Source organism: Coturnix japonica, chromosome Z (genome assembly GCF_001577835.2).
Source record: "Coturnix japonica isolate 7356 chromosome Z, Coturnix japonica 2.1, whole genome shotgun sequence".
NCBI lineage: Eukaryota > Metazoa > Chordata > Aves > Galliformes > Phasianidae > Coturnix > Coturnix japonica.
In genome coordinates, this window is record NC_029547.1 from 58,731,292 (window position 1) to 58,757,687 (window position 26,396).

Consider the following 26,396-nt stretch of genomic DNA (forward strand, 5'->3'; position numbering starts at 1 on the left):
GCAGTGTCCCAAATCCAGTACAGCAAAAATGTATTTCCATGCAGACTTTTCAGAAGTGTTTTACTATAATCTTCCAAACTTCGGGTCTGCAGAAAATAAAATGGAACAGATGACCAGTGTACCTGTGTGTCTTTGTTCAAAACTTTTAGAGTGGTAGCGCCAATCTCCAAAATATTTTTTTCTACTTTTGTAGAGAAGTTTCCATCCACTTCAAGCATACCTCTGTTCACCAGTTTTTTATGTCATAGTGCATAAGACATACTGTTCCTGGTGGAAAGAAGCAGGTAGTAGACAAAATCTCAGTTAAGATTAATAGTTTTGTTATGTAGCCACTATATTTTAAAGGTACGATAACAAACATTCAGTACAAGACAGAATTCAACATTTAATTACCGTGGCAAATAGTATTTTATTGGCAATACATTTCTTGCTAGCCGTCTTGAACAGTCTTGAAGGAATATTGTAAAGTACTGGAAGATGAACAGAAGTAAATAAATCAGCTTTGTTTTTTATTAAAATAAATAGTAGTTTATATTCATTTGCAATTAATATATGTAAATGAAAGACTAGGAGGCCTTCTCTTTAGAACTGTCACTCGTACATGTTTATTATAATTTAAGACAATGTTTTCACCCAGGATCTCTTTCTCTTCTGATTGACAGTAAACTTAGAAATCATAGAGTTACATCTAAATGAATTTTGAAAGACCCAAGAGCAGAGATCATGCTGTTGTAACTGAACAAAAGCACTCTCCGTTTGTATATCAGAAGTGATTGCATAATGTTATGAATCTGAGGCTCCAGCTCATCCTATTGACTATTGACAATAGTTAACTATTGTCTAACTATTACCTTCAGTCAGTATAGCCTTCATAGAATCATTAAAGTTGGAAAAGACATATAAGATCATCTAGTCCAACCTCAACCCATCCCCACTATGCCCACTAACCGTGCCCATCAGTGCCACACCTACAGGTGTCTCGGACATCCCACCATTACCTTCTACAACCTGTTGCAATACTTGCCCACACTTTCAGGGAAGAATATTTTCCTAATATCCAGCCTGAGCCTTCCCTGGCACAACTCGAGGCTACTACCTCTCATCCTATCAAAGTAAAGACACAAGTTGCATGAGTTAGGAGCAGTGACAAGTCAGTAGCCTTCTCATGTGATCTCCCAAGATCTATCAACATGAAAGTGCTGCCTCATAAACTGACTGGGCTGAAGTCTTTCTGTCTGTCCTTATGATTTAAAAATTGGGGCAGACTGTGGTGACATCAAAGGCTTTGTCAGAACATTTTACACTCTATCACCGCAGGCCTGCTCTTATGGTATTAAGCCCGAAAACATCTCTGCCAGAATATTATCCCAGTTTCACAGCCAAGGGAGGAGGAAGAAGCCAAGAGAACTAGAAAGGGGTTATCTTATCTGAGGTCACAGTGAGCTTGTGCAAAGCTTGGTTTGGGCTCTGACTCTGGTGGTAAAGACGCAGATAGCAGCCCTTTTGCTCTGTAGAACTGCTTTTCTGATTAGCAGCAACTGTCAGCAGGCTTTATCGCCTAGCATGCTCATGCTTTGAGATGAGTATGCTGTGGTCTGAGGTCTGCTTCATCCAAGGCCTATCCTCCAGGGAAGTGCTACAGAAGCATTTAGTGTTTAATAAGGTTCAACCAAATTCAGATATCTCTAACTCCTTAGCAAAGATTTCTTTCTTTCTTTTTTTTATCTTGACCTTATTTGTCAGGAGTTGAGGCAGTGGCATAGATAAAGGCATTAAATGGCCCCTGAGAGCACACACAGATATGCTGCAAACAACTGGAGTGGAACTATTTCCTCTGTAGCAAGATGCATTACAGGGTAATGTTTATCCTCCCTGTGATATTTACTGAAGTGTTTTCATGAGACGCTGAAGAGGGCCAGCCAGTTTTTCAGTTGTTTCAAACTGCTATTGCTTGTTCTGTACATAAAGTGGATAGGCAGAAAGCAGTCAATAACCTGACTCATTTTTAAAAGGGCTGAGGAGGCAGAAAGTACCTCTTGTCAAGTTACAGTCACTCCTTGTTGCAAGCTGGAGGGAAGGGCTGGATAGCGAGCTACTAGAGAATGCCACTGAGTTATGCATAGCTGAGTGATCTGTTAGCAAGGATGTTACGTTACTCATTCTGGCTGAAGATGTTTGCTGTGCTTTTAGAAATCTGTTTGCTGAAAGACCATTAGTATCAAGTATTTTGTCTTTGTATGTCAGAATAACTAGTGCAGTCTGTGCCAAACATCCTTACAGAATGAACGGGATTTAAGTGGAGTAGTGACATTCTCTGTCTACTAAGGAAACAGAACAAACACAGATGACTGAGATCTTCAATCCTGCTTGCCTTTTGGGTTTTCAATTATCTGCATTTACTCATCTGCAATGAAGAACTGTGCAGGAAACTTCCAAGTGTCTCTGGATGAATTCAATTACTTTGATCATCACAATTGTTTTCCCTTCACAACAAGAGAAATGGAGGAAAATACATGTACAGTTGCCTGCTGGGTAATGACATGTAATGCTGTCAGGTACAGAGGAAACATAATTACTTTGGATTTGACAATGAAAAGATTAAAAACCTTGAGCTGTGTAGAACAGAAATCCTGTCTGTTTTTCTATATATTTAACAGATTTTTTGTATGGAATAAGCTGAATGCACCTAAGTGGTTTGGACAGCTATCTGACCCTCCTAAATCTTCATCCTTCTGAATAAGTATCTCAGGACTTAAGCAGGTGACCACAGAGCAGATATGATATGTGGCATTTCATTATCTGATTCGCATCTGAATTCAGATCACAAAAGCTGTTGTGAACAGGACAGGTGAAAGTCTTAGCATCTTGGCAACTATAATTTAAAAGTTGAACAGATCACCTTTACAAATTGAGTGGATTGCCATTTTCACACTACAAAGGAAGTGAAGTACTGGAACAGATTGCTTGTAAATGCTGTGAATCCTATGCCGCTGTCACATTAACCATCAGGCTATGTCAGGAATCATTTATTTACAGCTGAGCTTGAATTAGAGCAGAAAAATGGATTAGATGACCTCTCAGCATCCTTAAGTTCTTATTTCCCATGACTGTGCTTTGAATTTAGATATGTGAACAACAGAGATGTAATTTAAAATAGACTTGTGTATATTTTGATTATTCTGTATTGAAATATGCCTTATATAACAACTAAGAAGCACACAAGCAGTTTTATTCCAGGTCCTGTATTTTCCTCAATCAATACACATTTCCTTGTAACTCTCTTTAAAGATTGTTTTCTAACTTGTTCTCTTTAAAACGTAATGATATATTTATTCATGCTTGCAGCCAAAAATATTTTCCTGTTTCCTGTGTAAAACATTTGTAACTATAGGGAGTCATTCCCACTATTCTCAATGGAAGGCACAGTCGAAACTGCAGTGCATAGTGGGTTTGTATCTTGCTGATCTGCTAAGGGAGGGAAAAGAATGCCCTTTGCAAATAGCTTTCAATATGTTATAGAATAACTGAATGGGTTGGGTTGGAGAAGACCTCAAAGCCCATGCAGTTCCAACTCATACCATTGATAAGGCTGCCCAGCCCAGCCTTGGGCACCTCCAGGGATGGGGCACCCACGCCTTCTCTGGGCAGCATGTTTCACAATCCTCACTGTGGAGAATTTCCTTCCTAACATCTCATCTAAATCTCCCGTCTTTTATTTTAAAACAGTTTGCTCTTGTCCTATCGCAATTTACCTATGTAAAAAGTTATTTTCCCTCCACTCCACCATCTTCCTTGTGCTGGGGGCCCCAGAGCTGGATACAGTGCTGCAGCTGGGACCTAATGAGGGCAGAGCAGAGGGGTACAATCCCTTCCCTCTCCCTCCTGCCACCCATTGATGGAACCCAGGATGCTACTAGCCTTTTGGGCTGCAACTGCTCCTGGTCTGTTGGTGTTGATTAGAAATAGCACTTGGGGACATGGCTGTACTTCAGGGAAGTCCTACAAGGCAGAAGATTTCCTCTATTCCAAGCACAGACGCATAACTCACATGAATTTGTAGAGTTTAAGGTGCCCTTCTAGCAGTGCCAGGTGTTAAGGCTGCCGTTTCCCAGTTCTCCACCAGTATGTCCAGCTTACAACGGGGGTTCCCCAGCAAGCACGGGGTGCCAGCAGGATACATGCTGTGCGAGGGGCGACCTTCCCGCCGTGCTTCCCCCTTTCCCAGTAATCATAAATAACCTTCCCTTCTGCATGCCCCCCCCCTTCGCTGAAGGCCGGCCGCTGCAGTGCGCGGCAGCCCTTATCAGCGCTGCCACCCGCCCGGCTGGGGCAGAGGCGGTGTCCTGGGGAAGGAAGGGGTTGTGCCAAGGAAGGGGGGTTGGGGGAAAAGAGGGTTTTGCGGGCAAGGGCTCTTCGTTGGAGGGACGAAAGGGGCTTGGCCAGGGGAAAGCGATAAGGGTCGGGGGCAGGCGCTCGGCGCAGTGCGACGGTCTCGGCCGGGGGCAGCCGCTCTCTCCCTCCGGGCCACGGGATGCGGAGGTGCCGGGTCCGAGCTGCAGCGAGGGGCGCGGAGGCGGCGGGGAGATGAGTGCGGGGAGCAGCCGGGCCATGGGGCTGCTGCTGCTGCTTATGGCGCTGCCGCCGGGAGCGGGGCTGCCGGGTGAGGAGGGGGGCTGCCATGGGGAGGGGGCGCACCGCTGGTGGACAGCGGGGGTGGGAGCGAGGTATCTCCTGCGGCAGCGATCTGAGGAGGGCGCTCCCGTCGTAGAGAGGCGTCCTCGGGGCGCTCCTCAGTTTGGTTTTGTAGTCGGCGCTGGCTGTCGCGGTGGTGCTCAAGGGGTTTTGTTTTCTGCCCTCATTCGCGTGAAAGCGGCGGGGTTGGGGTGGGAGCCGTGGTGCTTCCCGTGAGTTCCGTGAACCCACCGGAGACTGAGGTGTCGGGGCTAACTGGTGTCGTCAGCTGCCTTCTGACTTGAGGCGTGATACGTGTTTGGAAACCGTGTAGAAACACATAGAATTTTGTAACGCGTGCGGTAAGATCTGCATTTTGTAAGAACCACAGCGTCTCTATTAGCCCTGCCCGCCGTAGGAAGGTGAGAACTTCACACAGCTGCGACAGCGCCCGCTGCTCCCAAGAAACACACAGCGGCTGTGAGCGTGGCCATGCTCTGCATGCAGCCCGTCCGTTCTGGGACTGACTGGTCTCTCGGAAAGCTCATGTGTGCCTGAAGGTAGAGAGACAAACTGGCAAAGAGCAGAGAGAAAGGCACAACGTGCCCCAAAAGCATGAATGCAAGTAACTAACTTTGCATGTTATTTTAGTCTATATATCCCTATCAAATTATGCTGCATTAGGTTGTGTGCAGTCATTTTTATGAATCCCTTTCATGGTGTGTGTGTGTGTTGATGAGTACAATACCACCAGAGAGCCTGGTGCACTGAGGGACATGGCTAATGGGCATGATAGCGGTGGGCTGGTGGACGGGCTTGGTGATCTCAGTGGTCTTTCCCAACCCTAATATTCTGTGATTCTATCCAATGATTCTGTGAGTCAAAATGAGTAGCCAGCATTGCTGCCATGGAAGTACAGCAGGCCTGCTGTCCAGTGAAGAAAACTGTTGTACTTATGTTGTTTAATCCTTTTTTCTATGGTTTTCCTTTGAGTTTGAAAATGAACTAGGAGGAGATGGGACTTTGTTCTGTGTTCCAATCTGGACAGGTTTTATTTACACTTAAGACTGTTCTAGCTACCCATTGCAGACCAATCTTATAGCTCTTAGTTTTGTTTTTGAAGTAATTTTTTCCTTTTTGTTCTGGTCAGTTTTAGATGTCTGTGCAACTTGCCACATTCATGCTACGTGTCACCAAATTGAAGGAAAAAGTGCCTGTATCTGTAACTATGGATTTGTGGGCAATGGAAGAACCCACTGCCAAGGTAGGCTGTCTCAGTAAAATGACAAGAAACTATGTGCATCCCTCAAATGCCCTTTTGGGTGATCTTACTGAATTCTTCAAAGTGTGATAAGAGCTTTGTCATTTTGTGGAGTGGTTTACTTTGTACTTTTTATCAAATCTCCAGGAAAAAAAGAAAAAAAGAAAAAGAAAAAATCAGTTTGACTTCATTATTGATTTCAACATACGTATTCTTGAACTGAGGGCTAGACTATACCATAGAATCATCAGTCTTCACTGACTTTTTTCTGGTTATCTCAGGATAGTGGGTAATTACAATTGAGTTTTGTAAGCTGAAAGCCTATTCTTAGTCAGAGTGTGCAAACAGACACAGATTCATTAAGTGTCAGTGTTTCCTATGAGAAATGTTCCATGTTTTTAATAACTATGGTTGGTTAACCATAACACCCTTCTGGTACAACCTCACACAGCAAATCAATCTGTTTATCAGGGTGATGTCAAATTCTGTGTCTGAGCTGGTTAGAGGGAGGTCCTTCAACCTAGGTCTCTACTCCATGAAGGAGGTGCAGAGGGTATTCTGATTTCTAATCTCTCTCCAATGTATTTGTAAACCTGCTTTTAGATAAAGACGAGTGCCAAATAGGAGCCAGCAAGATCTGTGGAAACCACACGCTGTGTCATAACACACATGGAAGTTTTTACTGCGTTTGCCTGGATGGATTCCGGGCCTCCAACAACAACAAGACATTTATTCCCAATGATGGCACCAACTGTACAGGTAGGCATCACAGGAATCTTGGCCAGCAGGAACACAGAACTCTGTTTTCTATTGCAAGAGTCTTTCTTATCCCCATAGAGATTACTTCTCAAAGCTGAATCAGAGCACTTTCTGCTGTATGATGCACGTAAACTCTAACAGCTATAAATTAGTTCAATTTTTTTTTTCTTTGTCAATATAAATGGTTGCTGCAAAATCCCACTCAAGCAGTGGTCTCACCAGAAAAGGCTACCTACCTATAAATGTAGGAAAATATGATGTTTATCATTCCCTCTGAAATGTCATGATTTTGTTCAGTGGTGGATATTATTCTGTTCCTTGTTGTGTGTGTAAACTTGTTACTAAGGTATTTGCTGGAATGGGATTTTGGTGGGATTGCTGTAGCAGGAGATGCATCAGAAACAATCTGTCAGGTGAAATCAGTCAGAAATTAACTCAGAGTCCAGCTAACCACTTCTTCCAGATGCTTGGGTGCCAGACATGGTGAGGTCTTTTGTTTTCCAGAAGAGCCAACAGAAGATATGTAGAACCTTTCAGGGAAGGACGCATCTGTTTTAAGGTTGGGTCCTGTGGTGATTCATTTAAAAAAAAAAGAAAAATCTGCTATGAACTGCATGTATTTTTTCTCTGAATTTTTAGATATAGATGAATGTGAGGAGCCTGGGCTGTGTGGTTACAATGCAAGGTGTGTTAATACTGAAGGAAGCTATGAGTGTCACTGCAACGATGGTTATAAACTAGAAAATGGAGAGAATTCTTTTCACCCTAATGAGAGCAATGCTTCATGTAAAGGTGAGAGCCTTTGGATGCTGTTTGTGCTAGCAGATAAAATCAGACCTTTGGTGATGTAGTAGCACCTGCTGTGACCTGTGCTTCTCAGTAGCAGGCAGAAACTGTCTCCATGGGCTTGATCTGCTGAATGATATTTTTTTCTCCTTGGGTTCAACTTTTTCGTGTGATGCCTATGTTAGTGTCAGCAAGGGATGGGATTGCTGCAGACTCTCAGCAGTGGGTCGGGTGTGCAGCACCAGCAAAGCTCAGAAGTGCTATAAAGATGATGTAGTTAGTTTATAAATAGCAAAGAAATACGGTGTAACCATGTGCCAACCTGATCACACTGCTTGAGGAGACGGAAAGAGGGGACAAATGGCTGATGGGAAAGGTCAAGTGAGTAAAACAAGCCCGGGGAGAGGAATAATAAGGTAATTATTTATATCTGTTGCATACTGCGCCACCTGCCTGAATGAACTGCTCTGCTTATGTTGCTGGGAGGGGGAAAAATGGAAACAACCTTTCAGTTTGAAACTGTTCCTCCTCCTTGCTTCCCTGGGGTAGACTTCATAGATGCAAAGGGCTGGCAGTGTTACAGGTAGAAGGAACTGCCTTTTTGGTAACCCAGCTCCTCTTGTTCCAAGAATCATCAGTGAAACTTGCTGCCTGGTTTGCCCAGTTTACCCAGCTGGAGCGCTCTGCTTTGTTTTGGTTATGTGCTGTTTTTGTGCTGTTAAAGCTTCCATCCTGATCTTTTGCAGAAATTAGATGTGGCTCCCCTCCTGAAATGAAGCACGGCTACATTGTGGGGAACTACAGCCTGTTACCAGGAAGCACGGTTCACTACGAATGTAATGAAGGGTTTTACAGCAATGAGGGAAAGTCCTCGTACTGCACTGCGGACAGAGCTTGGGAGCCTGCCACTTTGAGCTGTAAAGGTGGAGTGAGCTTTTGTAGTTTTATGTTTCTTGAATCCTCTGCTAAGGATTTAAATGGACGGTGAAGTGCATTGGGGAAAGGTAGTAGACTTAAAAGAAAAATAAAAGAGAGAGAAAAAGAGGACAGGTTATTCCGGCTGTTTTGATGCTTGTGGATTTCAATCCACTTCAAAATCAGTATGTCACATGTAGCACAAAGAATGAATTCCTGCTTCTGTCAGGATTCTTTATAAAGGTTTATTACAAGAGCAGTCTTATTTTTTAATAATTATATAATAAAATTGCATTTCTTTTTGTTTTTATGATGACATTTTCAGTACTGGTCTTTACACTTCTACAGGTGTATTTCCCCTCTGCACTGCGAGGTCTCCTGGATTTCAAGCAAGAAACCAACCTGACTCTCTCTTTTATTATTATTAATGTGTTTAGTTATATATCTGTAAAGGCACCTTTAAATAATTATTAAGGTCCAGCAAATTCCCCGATGAGTTTTCATTACTAACTGAGTAATTTCTCCTGGCCAGATTTAATGTCTTCACATTCAGCACAATCAACAAGTTTGTCTTTTGTCTTCCTTCCTATGGGAATTTATGAGTTTGTTCCATGTGATGCTTAAACTGGCCATTGGTGCTGGCCAGGTGAAAGAGAGGCAGACATAACTCACTTTGTTTGGAAGCAGCATTGAAGTAGATACAGCTCTGTCAGTTTCAGGGGCATGTCACTGGGAGAGCTGGATAACTGCAGAAGAGAACTGATAGTGGTGAAATAAATTGGTAAACATGAATGCAGCCATCCTGACATCTGCTGTTGACTCACAGTTTATGTTCCTCTTTCTTTCTACCAGTAGGTGTGGATTGTGGAGCTCCACCTTCTATCCTAAATGCACATCAAGCATCTCTAAGTGGGACCACGTATGGAAGTGAAGTTACTTACAGTTGTGTTCATGGTTACGTTATTGCAAGTGGCAATCAGACTGCAGTGTGCAATGTCAAAGGACAGTGGGATGGTGCTGATTTGGTGTGCAAAGGTAAATCAAGTCTTCCTTAGCCCATGGTTGAAGCCCCTGTTCAGAATTTGAACCATCACTAGCTGTTAGCATCCCCTTAGAATTCCCATGTTCAGACAGCTTCCAGTTGCTAACTGTGACTGCTGAACTTGAAGTTGTTATTTGGCATGAATTATAAATTATTTTATTGTTATGGACTGAAGATTGTAGCCTACCAAGTTCCTTGTTAAGAGGAAACATAAAGGTACATTAAAACCTTTTCTCCCCCCCCCCCAAGGAATGTGGGTAAGTATAGTCTTCAGTCAGTTTTTACACAGGCACAATTTTACTCACTCATTTGCAACATAATGTCCCATCAGCTCAGTCCAGCAAAGCCAGGTCTTCCCTTCATTGCAATCAAACATAGTCTCCCTACTATTAAAATCTTAATGTTCTTGTCCAGGGCTACCTACCTAAACAGGGGGTTTTCCCTCTTACACATATATGTACTTCTGCATCTCTGCTTTTCAATCTCATTACTGGATGGCTGTATGCTTATAGCTGTAGTTATGGAGGGGTATTTTTTGCCCCTCAGTGCACACTGCCCTTCTGTAATTTAAACATATTTTTTGCATGCAAAATAGCTATTCTAAATCTTCCAGATGTTTTGTGGCAGATGTATACACTCATACCAGTTGGCATATGAGAGGGCAGGTTGTGGCTGTGCATTCCATACTGCAGTATGTACAATTAATTTTTCCCACACAGTTCTCATTTCTTATTTCTTTGTTTTATTGAGTAGAATTTTAGAATCATGTAAGATTAAACAGTTTAAAAGCACCTATTTTCTGCTTTTAAGCTGTTGTGAAGATAAGATCTTTAATTCTTTCACTGTTTGTTTCTCAAAAAGGAAATACAAAAAATGGGGATTAATGTTCATTAGCTAGAAAGGGAATTTTAACCCCAAAATAATCACTAGGAGGTAAATAATAATAATAATAATTTAAAAAGGAAGCGTTATTTGCTGTGATGATTCACATCTCTTGCTTAAACTCTTTGACATGCCAATGAAAATTTCCATTTTCAGGCTTTGTTATCATGTGTGGTTTTTGTTTTTTTTTCTGTCGCAGAAATAGACTGTGGCAAACCTTTGCTGATTCCACACACAGAAATCATCTGGGACAATTCTACCACTCTGTTGAGCAGAGTGTTCTATAAGTGTAAAGAAGGATATTATTTCAGTGGAGAGAGGAATTTTTCAGAATGCACACTGGACCAGAAGTGGGAGAGTATTACTTATGAATGCAAAGGTAAATATTACTGTCTGCAATTCTTCTCGGATATGCTATTTAAACAGTTTCTAATTCCTGTTCTTGAGGTAGTGTGAATGGAGGGCAAGAAATCCCTTTTTAATTTTCAGTGGATAGAACATGATAGTACTTTGTGGTGGGAAAAGTCAAGAAAAACAATGTTAAACATACAGCAGTTTCTAGTGGAGCTTGTGGTTACATCTTTCTGTAGCTGATTTGCTTTTTATCTCAAACTGGAAGGGTCTAATACAACTGGAGTTCCACTGCTGCACTGAATCCTTAGTGTTAAAAGACAGAAAACAGTAGAGGAAGTGGGATTTAGTAATACTCTGCTGGGGGCCTGGTAGGGTCATTGTAATGGGCGTTACAGTAAAGCTGGTGGAATTCAGTAGTCTTTTCTCTTCTCTCCTCCTAATACGCAGAATAGATTTGGTTTGGGGTTGCCTTTTCAGCCAAATCTGCTTTTCTGAATTTCAATTGAAGAGGATTTTCTTTCAAAAGAATGAGAGCTGAGAAGGGAGGTCTGTGAGGAAGGCACTGTCTGTTTTACATGGTCTTGGAAGCAGGACATAATGACATTTAAATAATAGTTCAGAATTAGCAGGTGTTTGGCATTTGTGCTCCTCAAGTGTTGCTCTGTGTGTGAAAGCAGTTTAATGTGGTATCTTTGTGGCAGTCCAGATCTTGTTTCTAAGCAGCAGCGCTGTCTTCTGCAGATGACAATGAACCTCCAGATTTATTTCCACCATGTGTTTTCCAGAAGGACTGGAAATGTGCCTTTGACTGCTGCTACTTCACAGACCCAAACCCTTACAAAGCATTGCCACTTGATGCCTCTGTTGCATCGCTTGATGTCTTGGGAATGCCTTTTATGTGTATTCCTTTTTGACTGAAATATTTGGAGTATGTGTATTTGTGAACATTTAACAGTATCAACTTTAAATATTTCAAGAATTGCTTTTAAAAATTAATTTTACGTAGGGGTGCTGATTGGAATGAACCATCAGCAATGAAATCTGGCAGTAGTCAGCTGAATTTGCACTGGCACTTGCAAAGGGCACAGTGTGCAGTGTATGTCCCAAGCCATTGCCAAGTTTCAAGGAGTAACTTATTTGAGAAGAACAGGGAGAGGTATTGGAGCATATTTGAAATGAAAGAGTAAATTGAGTTGGTTCTGTCTTTTAGCGAGCTTGGATACAAGTGCTTCTTAATTAAATGCCAGGAAGGACTATGACAGTGATGTAAAAACTTTTCCCCTCCTTATATGTATGGATGTGCTCATATGTACCCAACCAGTCCAACCTAACTTTTGAGACCTTGCCTCTTGAACATGCAGGGAAAATTAGAAGTAATTATTGTGAATTGGGTTCATATGCAGAAGAGAGAGTGTCTTGAACGCTTTTGTATGATAATTGGATAAACTTCACATTTTTGAGGAAAATGGTTCCTATTGAAGCTCTCTTGATTCTATTCAGAGTCCTCTTTTCCCCTTCTTCCAATTTCCTACTCTGAAGTCTTAGAGATAGCCCTGTTGTGGAGAGTTTTCCCTTATTAGATGATCTTCCTGTAAGAATTTGCCCTCACTCTGGCTACAACATATAGAATCATGGAATCGCCATATCACCAAGTTTGGGAAAGATTTCCAAGATCACCAAGGTATTCATGCATACCTCCATGGACAGTGATTCCACCACATTCCTGGGCAGCCCATTACAGCACCTAATCACTCTTTTGGAGAATAAATTTTTCCTAATATCCAACCTGACTTTTCCCCTGGCTCAGCCTGCAGCCATTTCCTCTTGTCTCATCGCTGTTACCAAGGAGAAGAGGCCCATCTTGTCCATGTCTCATTGTAAGGCTTTCCTATCCCCACACAGATCAACACTTCCTTCTATCTTCTTTTCACCTGCAAACTGCTCTCCATTATTATAGTCCCAGAAAACTTCTCTATGCTTGTCTTCTGTGTGGGTTGTTCATAGCAGTACTATGCTTAACATCTATTGATGAGGGTAGTGACAATAAGGGATCTAAGAAAGGAAAACAGTTTACCCAATTTCCTTATTTTTATTCAATGAAAAATTTGTGTTAAATAATAGATTCTCAGTATTTAAATAAGTTTCCAGTATCCCCATTCACTATATTTTTAGAAATGCATTTACTAAAGATTTCTTGGATGTGTTAAACAAAATGTAGTCTATGCAATGGAAGCAGCTGCTGCACATGGGAAGGAAAAATTCATTAGCATGAAAAAAGAGTGGATCTGACTTGTGTAGGAAGGTGTTGCACATTCCTTGCAGAGCAATCCAAAACTCAGGCAGTAGGAAATAGCTGCTGGTAGTCAAAAGGGGAATTTGACCCCTGCTCCCTGTAGTGCCAAGTCTGACAGCACAGACTTTTTACTGACTGGTTGTGAGAGCCTCCCAAAGTAGGCAGTACAGATGTCAGCAGTTTGCAGGTTTTGGTGCACAGGGGAAAAGGTGATTCAGCCCCAACATACTGTGAACCTGGAACTCAAACTGAAGCTTCTCCTCTTCCATATCAGCATGTAGTGTATCTCATGCTGATGTTGGAGCTTCTTATGTATCTTAACTTTATATGTGCATGCTCTTTTTTACAGTGCTTCCTACTTAATACATTGTGAACTGTCTCTTTTTCTCTGAAGATTAATTTTATGTTTCAAAATATTTCATTCTTCTGTGATGTGGCTCCATATCTACAAATATGGATTGTCTGCATGTCTTGACTTCTGAAGCTTGAATGTTATGAATATAGCTATGTCCCAAATGTCTAATATGTGTTAACACTGAAAACCCCATAGGATGGCATATATTTGCTGATTTCTTATAAATGCTTCTTTAGAGACCTGAAGGCATGGAAGATGGAGCAGCTTAATGAATCAGGCATGACAGATTTTCCACACTAGCGTACTTTAAACCCTCCCAGTTGCACTGATATTATCTTTATTTTACAGCTGAAAAGGGTGGTCCTTCCTTGTTTTTCCATGTTCAGATTTTACTCTTGATTTCATAGAATTATCGAATTGAGTTGGAAGGGACCCTTAAGGGTCATCTGGTCCACCTCTCCTGAAGTGAACAGTGACACCTACAGCTCCATCAGGTGCTCAGAGCCTGGTCCAGCCTGACCTTTTTTCCAAGATTTCTTTGCAATATGGAAGTACTAATTTCCTCTTCTGAGGTGTTTTAGTAACTCACTTTTTCATTTGGAATTGTTTTTCATTTGCTTTCACTTTCCCTTTTTCCCCTGTGTTTTATCCTTATTCCCACTGGCTGTTTTCCCCTCTAGCTAGATGTCAGTTCTTACATTTTCAATTATACAATAAATATAGAAAGACAGCTGGGATGTCTCTCTGTTGGCAGTGTCAGTAATTTCCACACATCAATGAATGACTTAAATGTCATTCTCCTCCTAATTTTTATTCCCAGCCATGTGTAAGTAATTCATGCCAGGAGATATGATCTTAATAGAAAAGGTGTCACTCACATCTGTAGGCACTGATTCAAAACACATGGTTCTGTAGGAATAAGGATCCCATCAAAACAATTATGATAATTATAGTTATCAATGAACAGGACCTGACTGGCCTGAGTTCTTGCAAAGGGCTAATTGGATATGTCTAATCCAGACGTGTGGCAATCAAATAATGTCTTTAACTGCTTGGAAAAGCACAGGTGGAGTCTGTTTTGGGAGGTGCTGCTCCTTAGATCAAAGCAATGCATAGCCCAGTGACATGTAAATAAAGTAAAATAAAAGAAGTACAGCTTTTTGCTCGGTAGAACTGCTTAGGCTTTTTGTTTGTTTGAAACCAGCTTGTGATGGCACATAGCAGTTTACAGAATCTCTTTCATCTATGGAGTAGATCATATGCATTTCTAGTCCCACTCCAGGTAATCCCATCTAATCTCACACTATTGATTGATACATCTTCCCACTGTAAGTAGACTTACAGCCATATCTCTTTATGATTTGTGGTAGTCTTGTTCAGTACATGAAATACTCTGCATGTGTTTGTTTTCTGGTAACATTTCTAGATCAAAGAAACTGTAAATCATTACTATCTGTCTCCTTGCTACATGGTTGTCTTCTGCCTACAGACTGGCTGTCTTTTGTGGGTTTTCTCCGTGTAATTTTAGAGCAGAAGGTGAAAAGCTGCTGAAATTTGTAATCTTAATTAAGCTGGATGCAAGAATGAACAAACCTCATAAAAAAAAAAAACATGCTATGTTTCAAGATACGTACAAATGCTGAGAGTGTCTCTTTCTAAATAAATTCTGTGTATACCTGCAAAAAAGTACCATGGAAAATGGATTTGCCTGTATGGTGTGGAACAGGTGCCTTGAAGCAGATCGAGCAGAAGTCCCTTTTGAGATACTGTTTGTCTGAACATGTGTGTAATGCATGTTAGTAGCAGGCAGCATTTGCAGGTTTCATGGGGTTGAAAGTGAAAAGCATATGAAAAAAGGAAGACAATATTTTTATTTCTCATCAATTGTGTGTGTGAGTGAAAAACAGCCTATGCACTCATGTGCCTGTGTGGATATCCCTTTAGCTACCTGCAAAAGGCAGAATGGCAGGTTGGAGCTGGTTCTGTCTGCATGCTGGTAAGTATCATTTTTTATTCAAGCAAGCTGGGGAGTATCTCTCTGGTAAAATGTACCTCAGGCTCACCTCAGTGGCAGCAGTGGAGGTCAAGTGCTTTTTCAGCTGAGACTAATGGATGGTATATGTGAAAGAAGTCATGTGGTCTTAATGACTGTTCAGGCATACACTGTCTGCCTATTATGTTTCACTCCCATTCTGCAAATAACAGTTGAGTGCTGGGGCCTGAACTGACAGAGACTGAGGATATAAGAGTGCATCAGCACCAGGTTTCAGAAGGTCAGCATGACAGTGCAGGTGTTTACGTATTGGCTGTAATTAATACAAAGGTTTTTTCTGTGCACTCAAGCAGAGGGAGAAATTCTTCTTCCTAGCAATGCTTTTAAAATTGGAGCAAAGAAGGCATTGATCTTCACTTCTTCTTTTTCTTCTTAGAGTCAGTTTCTGCGGTTTTCCTAGCATGATTTCTTCCTCCATGGTCTTGCTGCACTGCTGAATCACTCTGTTGCTTGCTTTTTGTGCTCTCCCATTTATGCTCTGTGAACCAGCACCTGCCTTTCCTGGAAGCTGATTACCAGGTGTTAGTTGTGTCTCTCAGCCCTATTCCAGATTTGCCTTTCAGTATCTGACACACCCAGGGTCTTTTTCCAGACTGTTGCTGGAAAAGTCCTTAAAGATCAGGTCCAACCACAACCTAACCATGCTACCCTAACAACCCTCTGCTGAATCAGTATTTCCCTTCCTGCTATACTCTCTAATGGGTAATCACTGCCACCCCCTTCTCAGTAAAAATGATTTATTAAATTTAAGTGCTTGATTTTAAAAAAGTAAAAGAGTTGGATGCAGCAGCATTAATAGCATGAAATTTCTAGGCATTGCTATGAAACAAGTAACAGGAATAAACATTTAAATGCAGTGAATCATGCAGCCAACTGTAAAGAAATTGCTGTGGGGATGGCATGCAGGTTCTTTTTTTTCCTCTCTTCTGCAGGAGAGAAAAGTTTCAACAGCAATTTGGTATTTAATGTCAGTCTGGAATGGGGGTATATAAATGAGCTAGTAGGTAGAAAAACTGATCTAGTGAGTGAGGCATCAGTTTGCTGGACACTTGGAGATGTTGGTATTGTTTGAAAATAGCTTTGTGGCAGCGTTAATTAAAAAACAAAACAAAACAAAAAGCCAAGGGCTGTACTTAAGTACTTTAACTGTTACGCTTCAGTTCTAGCAGCTTCAGAATAGGAATTTGGGGGATTTACCTCTGTATTCATTTATTTCAGTGATAGGTTAATGTCTGTGTGCCATGAAGGACTCACATGAAATGGTAATGGAGTGGACTTACGGAGGAGGAGCTGTGCCTGCCTTTACACCAGGGCATTACACCAACTTCTTCATGAATATTTCTGATGCTTCAACAATGGCTGTCATATAAATCCACTTTGTGATTTCAGTAGCTAGTAAGGGCGTCTTGGCTTAGAATCAGCATCAGCTTGGATCTGTATGCCCTTGTTCATGGTAGTAAGTCTGATAAGAGAATACGGCAGAATCTTGTAGTTACATATTTGAGGGCTTGTGAAGGCAAGGAGAGGATCAGATACCTTCCCTGTCAATGTAAACTGCAGCAGCTATGTTCTTAGCTCTGGGAGGGTATTTGATTATCTTGTCATGTGAAGGGAACTGCTCTGTGTCTGATGACAGCAGTGAGAGAACTGACTATAAAAAGAATGGATGAGTAGATCTTTCTGGCCATGCTGTTTCTCTGAGACACAAACCATATCTAGGTTTGTAAATGAGGGTTTGTTTTTCAATTGGCTTGCCCCTTTTTAGTTATGAAAAGATCTTTTAAAACATTTTGACTTTTTTCTTTGCTGTTTAATGCAGTTTCTAATGTATGAGATTCAGTGGTCTACAAAGTTTTCAGGTTCATTTGTGAATGGCTCATGCATAAAAAGACCATTGCATCTCATGAGAGCTAGATGCTGGCAGTCAGGTTCAAGGAGGTGGCATTAGTTGTGGAACTGGGGCGTTGTTTCTTGCTCTTTGTTTTTAGTGGTATAATAGTGTCATAAGCACAAGTTAATGGATGTATCTGGCCAGGAGTACATGCTGATGATATGAGTGCAGTATATTATGACCAAGAGAAGCAACCAAAGCAGAGCAGAATCTCTCTACTTGGTTGTTCTTTTGTCTGGTCACCCTGAAGTCTGATAGGTTGAATGACTTTTTGTTTTCATTATTCATGTTTTGTTTTCATTATTCATGGCACTTTTATATGATGGTGGCTCTGTGTTTAAGGACTTTACAGCCATTAGATCAGAATGTGCTTTTTCATTTAACCTTGTATTTTGATTTTAAGAGCCACCACAGTTAAGGCAAATCTTGCCACCCAGTTTCTGCCTGCTTTGTTTTATTTACCCTTTGTGAAAGAAACTGGGGAAGTGCAGAAATAAACAGTTGCTCCAAACATATCAAGGTCTATGTGAGAAATAATAGCTGTTTTTGTTCTTTATCTGTTTTTTGTTCTCACAGAAGAGGAACTATTCAGTAATTTGACCGTATTCAATGAGACTTGTCTGAAGTGGCAAATGAAAACTGGAAGACTGGGAGTGCAGAAAACTTACACAGTAAGTAAGGCAGCGTTTGAGGCTAAGAGAAGCCTTGTTCTAGTTACTTTCGGTGAGTCATTACTGAAGATCATTTCTGTGGGTTTTGCTTGTATGGTTAATTTTTGGCTCACTCTTCCCCGTGAGCCACACAGGAACCTGAGTGTGACTGTTCTAGGAAAGAAACATATACCTATCCTAATGTTAGTAGGAAGGCTTAAAAGCTGCTAGATTCAATTCCTGTAAAGCATCTTTATGCCTTCTTGAAACTACGGGAAGCTTTTCAGTGCAAGTTCATGTTTTAGTGAAATTCCATTGCAGAGGATTGACAAAGAAAACACTGCACAGTTTGCTCTCTGTCCCTATCTGTGTTGTAAGTGTTTCAAGCAAGCAGCATATCGCTTGTAGACATGGGATGTTACCTTGAAATACAAGGAAGTTAAATATACTGTGCCTTGCTCAAGAGATTCAACCTCCTTATCATTAGAATAATATTTTATAACTGTTTTTCTTGGAAATTGAAAGCAGCCTTTGTAATTACTATTGTGTGCCATCTGTAAACCTACAAGTTAAAATATAAATTCTTAGAAACAAGTCGTTCCATCAGTAATTATTCAAATCCCAAACAATGCAACAAGAATTCTCATGTTTAGGAATAAAAACAGCTCAGGAGGGGTCATTTTTTGAGCATGTCCAAATATGGAAAAATGGAAAAGGATGGGGAAATTAATGTGGAAAAGCATTTCAAGGTAGGGTGATAATTTTGGAAAACAACCTGACTTTCCCCTACTGCATTATAAACCAACAACCTGACTTTCCCCTACTGCATTATAAACCAATGCTATTTTAGTTTGAGTGCTTTTATTGAGCACCACTGAGATGGAAAAAAACAAGTTCCAAATTATCTTGATAGTACCACATTCGAAGCCAATGTTTTTCATTGTACCTGTGGTACCTGGCAAGCTGTGGATCTCTAAGGTAATGTGATCTGTGTATTTGCTGCTGCCTGGAATCAGTCCTCAGCAAGACACTTCAGAGTAGTCAGAACTGAGGACACCACACATAGATGCAGTAAAGTTCCAAACACTGTCTGGACTGAACTGCCTTCAGCTTAACTAGATAAGCTTATTCTATCCCTTCACCTCAAACGAATATCAGATGTCTACTTCACAGTGCTGGGAAGGTCAGCAGAAATGTTGTCTTTTGCTGTTATGTAGCCTTAATGCTGCTTCTGCAGGGCAAGGGTGAAGATCTAAGGAAAAAACAGAAAGCAGTGACTTGTTCCATGCATGCTGTACACAAGGAGCATTTCCTTAAAGCTCAGTTTTTGTGTTGGTTGTGGTTTTTGAATCTGTGTTAAAGACTTATTTTATTTGTAGTAGAAATAAGCAAAATGTATTATTTGTTTTAACAACCAGAAGAAATTAAAAGTCTAATTTAGTAGCTGAGCCATCTGACTGCATCGAAGTAGCTGGTTACAGGCCTGCTTTTTCAACTGAACTGATATTCTAAAATGGGTGACACCTGGATTCTCTAGACTTGTTTGAACTGGTGTTCTGAATTTTGGAGAGACACAACCTTCTGCAAAATTATTTTTGTCAACCCTTCGACAGTTTCATATTCTTGGCCGACGATGGGACGAAAAGGCATTCTCAGAAGAGGTGATACTTAACATCACTATGAGTGAAGATAATCCAGAGGTGTGTTTAGACCTCAACTCTGGCAGTAACTACGTGGTGAATATTACTACCATCTCTTCCACAAACGTACCTGTTTCAGTTACAGCAGCAGTTCAAACAAAGGGTAAGTTTTGTGTTCCCTGTGCTTGTAGAAGAATTTTCTCTGGTGCAGAGTTAACTGTTGGATCCTTGCAGAGATGTTAACAGTTTTTTGCTAGACAAGGTCCTTATTGCTGTTCACTACAGAAGTGCAGCCACCTTCATCACCATCTTTTTCTGCAGGTGCTTTTCTTTCTCCTCACTGTAGCCACTGAATCTGTACCCAGAGCTGTGACAGTAAGTGCCCTTCAGAAAAAATGGGAAACGTGCTTTTACAGAATTTGTCTTTTGCTTTTAGCAGGATTGGTACAGTGGCATTGCTGGTTACATGCAAGGATATCAGCCCATGGCATGGTGCTTACTATTTTCCATTCCTTGTCTTTATAACCAGGTCTGTGGGAGAGTTCGCTGTGGTAGAGCTGTGTGATACTGATCTAAGTGACGTGAGCATTACAGATAATGTCCTTATGGTTAGTGCTGATGAGCAATGTTCTGGCAGCTTTTCAGTAACCGCGAAAGGCATGTTCTAACTGCAGGGTTCTGTAATATTTTGGTCATGGTAATGTGAAGTTTGCCTTCTGATATTTTAGTTTTAAGGGGACAGACCTTGAGAAATGAATGTCTTTGAAATATTTGGTTTTTGGTTTTTGTTTTTTTTTTTCTTAAAAGTTTTTTTCCTGAAGGGCAGCAGCTGTCACAAATGATTCCTTGATAACTTTATTTTCATCAGAATCTCTGAACCACTGGATCTTTGTCATTACACCCTCCCTTCGTACTCAGAAAACTATTAGAAGTGGATCCTTCTTTATTTTATCTGCGTGCATTCAAATTGTTGAGGAATGTGAAGTTACTGTGATAAGTTTCTCTCTATTATTATTGTTTCTACAGTAAAGGAAGCCTTCAATAACGTGTTAATTTTTAATGATACCTGCTTGAAATGGCGGAGAAATGTAAGGGGAGCTGATATGGAAGACAGATACTTAGTAAGTAATAATCTGTAATTTGAATCTAAGACTCTTTTACCTCTCTAAGAAAAAGTGTATGTCAATCAAATGTGAATAACCTTGTCACTTGTTCCTTGTTCTGTTGCTGTCTCTCATAAAAAAGCCAGGGAGTATGCTTCATAGCAACCTTGTCACACTCCAGCCCCAGACAAGGCTGTTCCCATTCCAGGCAGTACATTCTGCCTTGTGATGTCCCTACTCATTTCCTTTTGTCCAACAAGGCTTTTCTTTGTGAACTGCCTCTACAAGGACTCTGACCACCTGTTTTTGTCTCACACCTCCATGTTTTAGGTGGTGCTCATTGATTATCCACAGGCATAAGATCCATTTAAAAGACTATCAGCAGGAACAAAATAAATCAAGCAGTTCAGTTTTGATTTATTGAAGGATCAGGAAAAGACTTAAGTTAAAAACTTCACAATCATTTATGACTTCAACAAGAAAATAACCACACCAAAAATCCAGCTGAAATTAGAACAATGGGTCTGTAAGTTTTCCTGGAGCCATAGCTGTTTATCGGAACATTCTGGAGGGCACTTGGCATTTTGGCATAGGTTAAAGTTGCTAGATTTTCACTTATTCCTCCTTGCTAAACCATGCATGTATGCATGTGAACTTACTTTTGTAACACATCACTGTGCACCGTGAAAATATAGTGCATTGGAAGTGCACCATTACTAGAAGCCTGTATGTTAGGAGACAAGAGAGACTTGGGGGAAGTTATGGTTCAGGTAGAAAATAGGAAAGACAGACTAGGATGAGAAGTGGAAGCACTATCACAGTGTCAGAGATGATCAACAGAAAGACTGCACTTGTCATATTTTCTACACATAGGAACAACTGTCAGTGCCAGCAATTTTGGCACTCTATTCAGTGATATGTTTTTGTGCCATTCCTTCTAAATAAGAGTGACATGAACAAATGTAAGTAATATATTAACAGTCCAATTTGCATGCTGTGATTGTTTGGTTACAGTTTCATGTGCAAGGCCGGCGTTGGTATCAGAAGGAGTTCTTTCATGAAATGACCTTCAACCTCACCACACGCAAGCAGGCTCCTGAAGTTTGTTTCGATTTGCAGCCAGGCACCAATTACTCTGTTAATATATCCATGGTAGCTTTGAATTTTTCACTGGTGGTTTCCATAACAACGCAAATCACAGGTAGGTCCTGCCAATTATTTTTTGTGTTTTCAAAAGGATCGATTAGGTACAAGAGACTCAGGTGATACAGCCTGGTTCATCTCCATGTTGAATGGTGGGCTGTCTCTTTCCATGCTTGAAATAGGTGAAACTCTCCGGGAGCACATGACTCTATTCAGCCACTAGATGGAACTGGTCCTCTTTTGAGTGCAAATGAGGAGCTAGAGGTTGATAGTTGATATAAATTTATATTCCTACAAGGTTTTTAAAAGTAAATCTTTTTTTTTTTTTTTTTTTTTTTTTTTTTTTAAGCTTCACAAAAGGCAGAGTGTCTCTTGTTTTCTGAAGGAACAGGTTAGGGTATACAGTGACTGGGACTGTTAGCATGGTTTGCCAGTGACTTTGCTGTGATTCAAAAGTAGTGTACATAAGTAAATGTATCACAGAATCATAAAATCAGAATCATGTAGCTTTATGAAAACTAATTACCTGTCTTACAGTTGGGTTGGCTGAAGAAATATGCACTCAGAGTAAAGGCAAAGTGTTTACTGTGTCCTCATAGTTCTGAAACTCTGTTGGATCACTTACCCAGAAGAGCTCAAGAGAACACTTTGCAGTAGATGTTGTATGAAGTGGTATTAGTGATTTGTCAGCTGGCATCTTTCCTTCTCCTTTGAATCACTGCTTAGCAAATGTACTTGCATAGCCCCAGACAGAAGCAATCATCTCATAAAAGTTAGGTCATTTCCATTCTGAAGGGAGATCTTGCCACACAGGATGTTTTTATATCTGGTAGTTAACTTCTTTCAGTGAGCAATAGAAAGTAGAAATTCCTCTGCAATTAGGAATCTATATCCAAAATATGCCTCACAAAACTACCGTGCCAAGAAGCCTTTATATGCTGCAAAATTCACCAAGTAAGGAGAATCTAAATAAGATGTTATGTTTTATGCTATTTCAGCTAATCTAAGGTGAAAAGGAAACAGCTTATATAATTATCCTGGCGGTATCTCTTTGACTTCCCTGCTTTCTATTTGGAGAATTGTATTAGCTTACAAACAACTTAATTTACATAATTATTTATAATTTTAGAGTAGGTATGTAATTTGCTTCTTCATTTGTCCAGCTATTTTGTAATAATGCATGTTGTCAAACCAGATGGTTATGTTTCTGTGGTGGGTGGAATGATCTCAGTTTTTCTGCCAGCTTAACTTTGAGAAGTGTTGTCTGACTCTGGCTTTTTTTCTGGCTAAACAGTATTGTATAAAAGTAAGATATGTCTTAAAAACAGAGGCTCTAAAGAAGCTGAGACACACACAGATGTTTAACTGTTAATTTATTGGAAGCAATCTCATTTATTGTCTAAGATTTCATATAGCATCTGTTAACAAATGCACGTTCAGTTGGTCTGCTTCCCAGATGGGGGCAAATCCACAATCTGGTATGTGTGGATGGCTTCTCCCTGGCTTCTCAAGAGGATGTTTCTCACATTTTAGGAGTTTGGGAAATTGAACCTGTGTAGTTTCAAGAACTGTCAAGAGCCATGTCCCAGATGGCTGGATAATCAGGTTCAGTTTCCCAACAATGCATGTAAAGTATTCAGAGTGTTGCAAAATACAAAACACAAATACAAAAGACTTGTAAATGCCTGCTGAGAAATTTGCTTCCAGCTCATATATCCTGAATGAGTATGTTTTGTATCCACAGAATTTGTAAAGAAATTAAAAGAAACAAACAAACAAACAAACAAAAAACCACGCACAAGAATTTGGAACTCAAAAGCCTGCTTCAATTCCTGGCAAGAATCACCCTTTTAAAATAGTTCTGTACTGAGCACATAGTTGTTTTTGCCTATCATCTTGTGGATGGTAAATATAGTCTACCAAATGCTTCATGGACTGTTGAAGTCCTGCTCCTTTCATATTTCCAGTAACAGGCATCTCGCATAGTCTTTTATGTCTTATTTTAGATGAGCTCTCAACATTTGTCTACTCAAGATAGAAAATTAAGTCAATTATGAAGTGGTTTGCCAGCGATTACATTGTAGGTGTGAAATGATGGTAGCAAGACTGTCTTTTAATCAAGGAGGAGCTCTTGTCTTTTTCCAAGAAAGAGAAGGAATGTGTGTTATGAGAGTACTTTATATTTTATAGTTTCTGTCAGAGTTATTCTAATTACATCCGGCTTGGTTGTTCTTCCATTTTGTAGTTTATTTATGGAGGCATGCTTAGACAAGCCCTTGTTAATTTTATTACTTGCTTTCACATATGAATTTAAGCAGACAGTGTTTTATGACCACTTCCAAGAGTTTGAAAAACAGAATAATAAACAAATTTGTTGTGTGTGCTTTCTCTTCTAATAGTCTAAATAATAGTAAGTAATTCATTTGTGACATGAAAATAATGCTGATATTTCTTTTGGGATAGATTCTTAAGGACCACATGACAAAATTTTAGTCTTTGGGATGTTAGTACCTTATTATTTATAGTATCTGTCGAGTTTTCTGTGGTTTAAACCTTATCACTGTGATCTAAGACTTCATACTTGTAAGTCGGAACTTTCTGGGCACTAGGAATAATCTGAGTTATATGAATATGCCCGAGTTTCTGAATGGAAAAGACCTTCATTTCCTTCTTGTAAAACGGTTTATAATAGGTCTCATTACTCTTTCCCCCTTGCAAATTTTGCACTGAATCAGTCGTATTTGGAGTAAGTAGTATGCTTACTTTTCCCACTTCTTACCATTCTGTACGTATTTGTACATGCACTTTCCAGTGGCTTTGGACAGGTTTGGCTTATGCCCTGAGTATCTCAGAAAGCTGAAGTAGTTCTCGTGTTTCTCAAAAGCTGCTGTTTTTGTTTTTACTCCAGGATATACATGCAGTCTACAGACTCCTGAATGTATGTCCTCTCACACTTCATATGAATATGTACATTGGAAAGTAGACTCATAAGGAGGGAGTTGAGGAAAAGATTTGAATTAAAAGAGAGAATTTTATCACAGACTGAGTATAGTCACCTAGAATCCTCTTCTTTGGACTTAGTAGGTGGAAGATGTTCTTCATTGGGCTTGATCACTTTTAAAGGTCTTTTCCAAAATAAATGATTCTACAGTTCTACTAGAGTACATGTGGGGAAGTCTGATGTGTGAGTGCGCCATATATACACACATATAAAAGATGCATTGTTTTTATGCTCTGTGATATGATGGAAAATATTTACACTTTCTTTCATAGATGGAGTTTTTTGACATCTAGAGAAAGGGAGGGAAAAGTCAGATCTCCTTTCAGTGAGGAAATGGAATGACTGTTGGAGCTGTAGTGGTATGACAACTCATACTCTCACAGCACATTAAAGACCTCCTGAGAAATGGGGAGTGAATAAAACCTGTGCATGAAAATTGTTCTTTTGTAAGGAGGGAATTAGACACTGGTCCTGTAAATGTCTATATATAAATTTCATGTGTACACTTTGTATTTATGCAAAGATCATTCAAATGCATATTTAAGTTCATAAAAATCCTACTTCTCGGTATTTTTTTTATGATTTCCTTAATAAAAAGATTTATTTATTTATTTATTCACAAAGATCTATGAAATGACAGTCATTCTCATCACCAATATCACTGTTCACAGGACACTTGATATCAGTGTGCTTTATAGCCTGTGCTTTATATGCTCACCGAAACACTTGCTCTAGTATCTTCCATCTGGAAGATGGAAGGTCTTTAATATTGCTTTAGGTGCTCATCATTCTTTGCAGATTTGTAGCGATACACCTGCATCCACTGTTATTTTTCTTAACCAGTTACCTTCATTGACACTGAGTAAAATGGATGAGATGCAAAAAGGAAAGAAGCAAAATAAGAATAGGCTGCCCTGTGGAGTAAGGTAGATCTTAAAGCCTTTTCAGCTGTGATTTTGTACACACATACACACACCCTGGTATATTTCCATTTTTAGGAAACAGTATTTTAAAGGAGACTTAAGTCATTGTTTCTCCTTTTTCCTTTTCCTCTGCTAATAAAGTTTTTCTCCAAAGTAAAAATCTTTCCTCTTTGTTAAAGCTGTTTTACTGAAATGCGTAAACTTAGTTTCTCTTCAGACAGTAATGCAAATAGTAAAAAAACAAAATCTGTTCTACTGCATCAATGCTTCTACCTTACTTTTTGTGTATGTTTTACAGCAGCTTTTTTGACTACCTTGTTTTAAAATTCAGTGAAATACTTTATTGGGTATAAAGCCCTGGAATGACCATTTAACCATCAAACAAACAAAACCAACACAAAATCACAATAAAGCAAAAGAGAAGTCTCCCATTTGATTTCCCCAAGCTTGAGAAGAGCTACCAACTGTTTTTTAAATTTGTGATCTAGTTCCATTTTTATTCTTAAAGCTGTATCAGTACACAAAATAATAAAGGGTAGCATTAAAAGTGCTATACTGTCCCTGAACAAAGGTTGCTCAATAAGATACAAGTTATCTGATTTAATAGGTTTTATCTCTAATGCTATTTGAAGTGGGATAGAGATGAATCTGTGCATCCATTTTTGACATATCTG

At 40.0% G+C, this 26,396-nt stretch overlaps 1 protein-coding gene across 7 annotated transcripts in view; it reads left to right on the top strand.

Annotated features, from left to right (window-relative positions):
- The first annotated feature begins 4,383 nt into the window (after positions 1-4,383).
- Positions 4,384-26,396, top strand: part of SUSD1 (sushi domain containing 1) — a 35,323-nt gene continuing 13,310 nt past the window's right edge. For 5 of the 7 annotated variants that reach the window (XR_001552183.2, XR_004305592.1, XM_015849862.2 and 2 more), the window contains exons 1-11: positions 4,384-4,660; positions 5,822-5,935; positions 6,536-6,691; positions 7,331-7,483; positions 8,224-8,400; positions 9,245-9,427; positions 10,516-10,695; positions 17,839-17,933; positions 19,526-19,715; positions 20,579-20,673; positions 21,670-21,856. Coding sequence is in view for 5 of the 7 variants with exons in the window: in XM_015849862.2 (XP_015705348.1) it covers positions 4,585-4,660; positions 5,822-5,935; positions 6,536-6,691; positions 7,331-7,483; positions 8,224-8,400; positions 9,245-9,427; positions 10,516-10,695; positions 17,839-17,933; positions 19,526-19,715; positions 20,579-20,673; positions 21,670-21,856 (1,606 nt within the window). In the remaining 2 variants the exon portion in view is untranslated. Of the gene's footprint in view, positions 4,661-4,869; positions 5,297-5,821; positions 5,936-6,535; positions 6,692-7,330; positions 7,484-8,223; positions 8,401-9,244; positions 9,428-10,515; positions 10,696-17,838; positions 17,934-19,525; positions 19,716-20,578; positions 20,674-21,669; positions 21,857-26,396 lie in introns of those variants that run through there. The other 2 variants (XM_015849863.2, XM_015849864.2) reach the window with 2 other exon arrangements.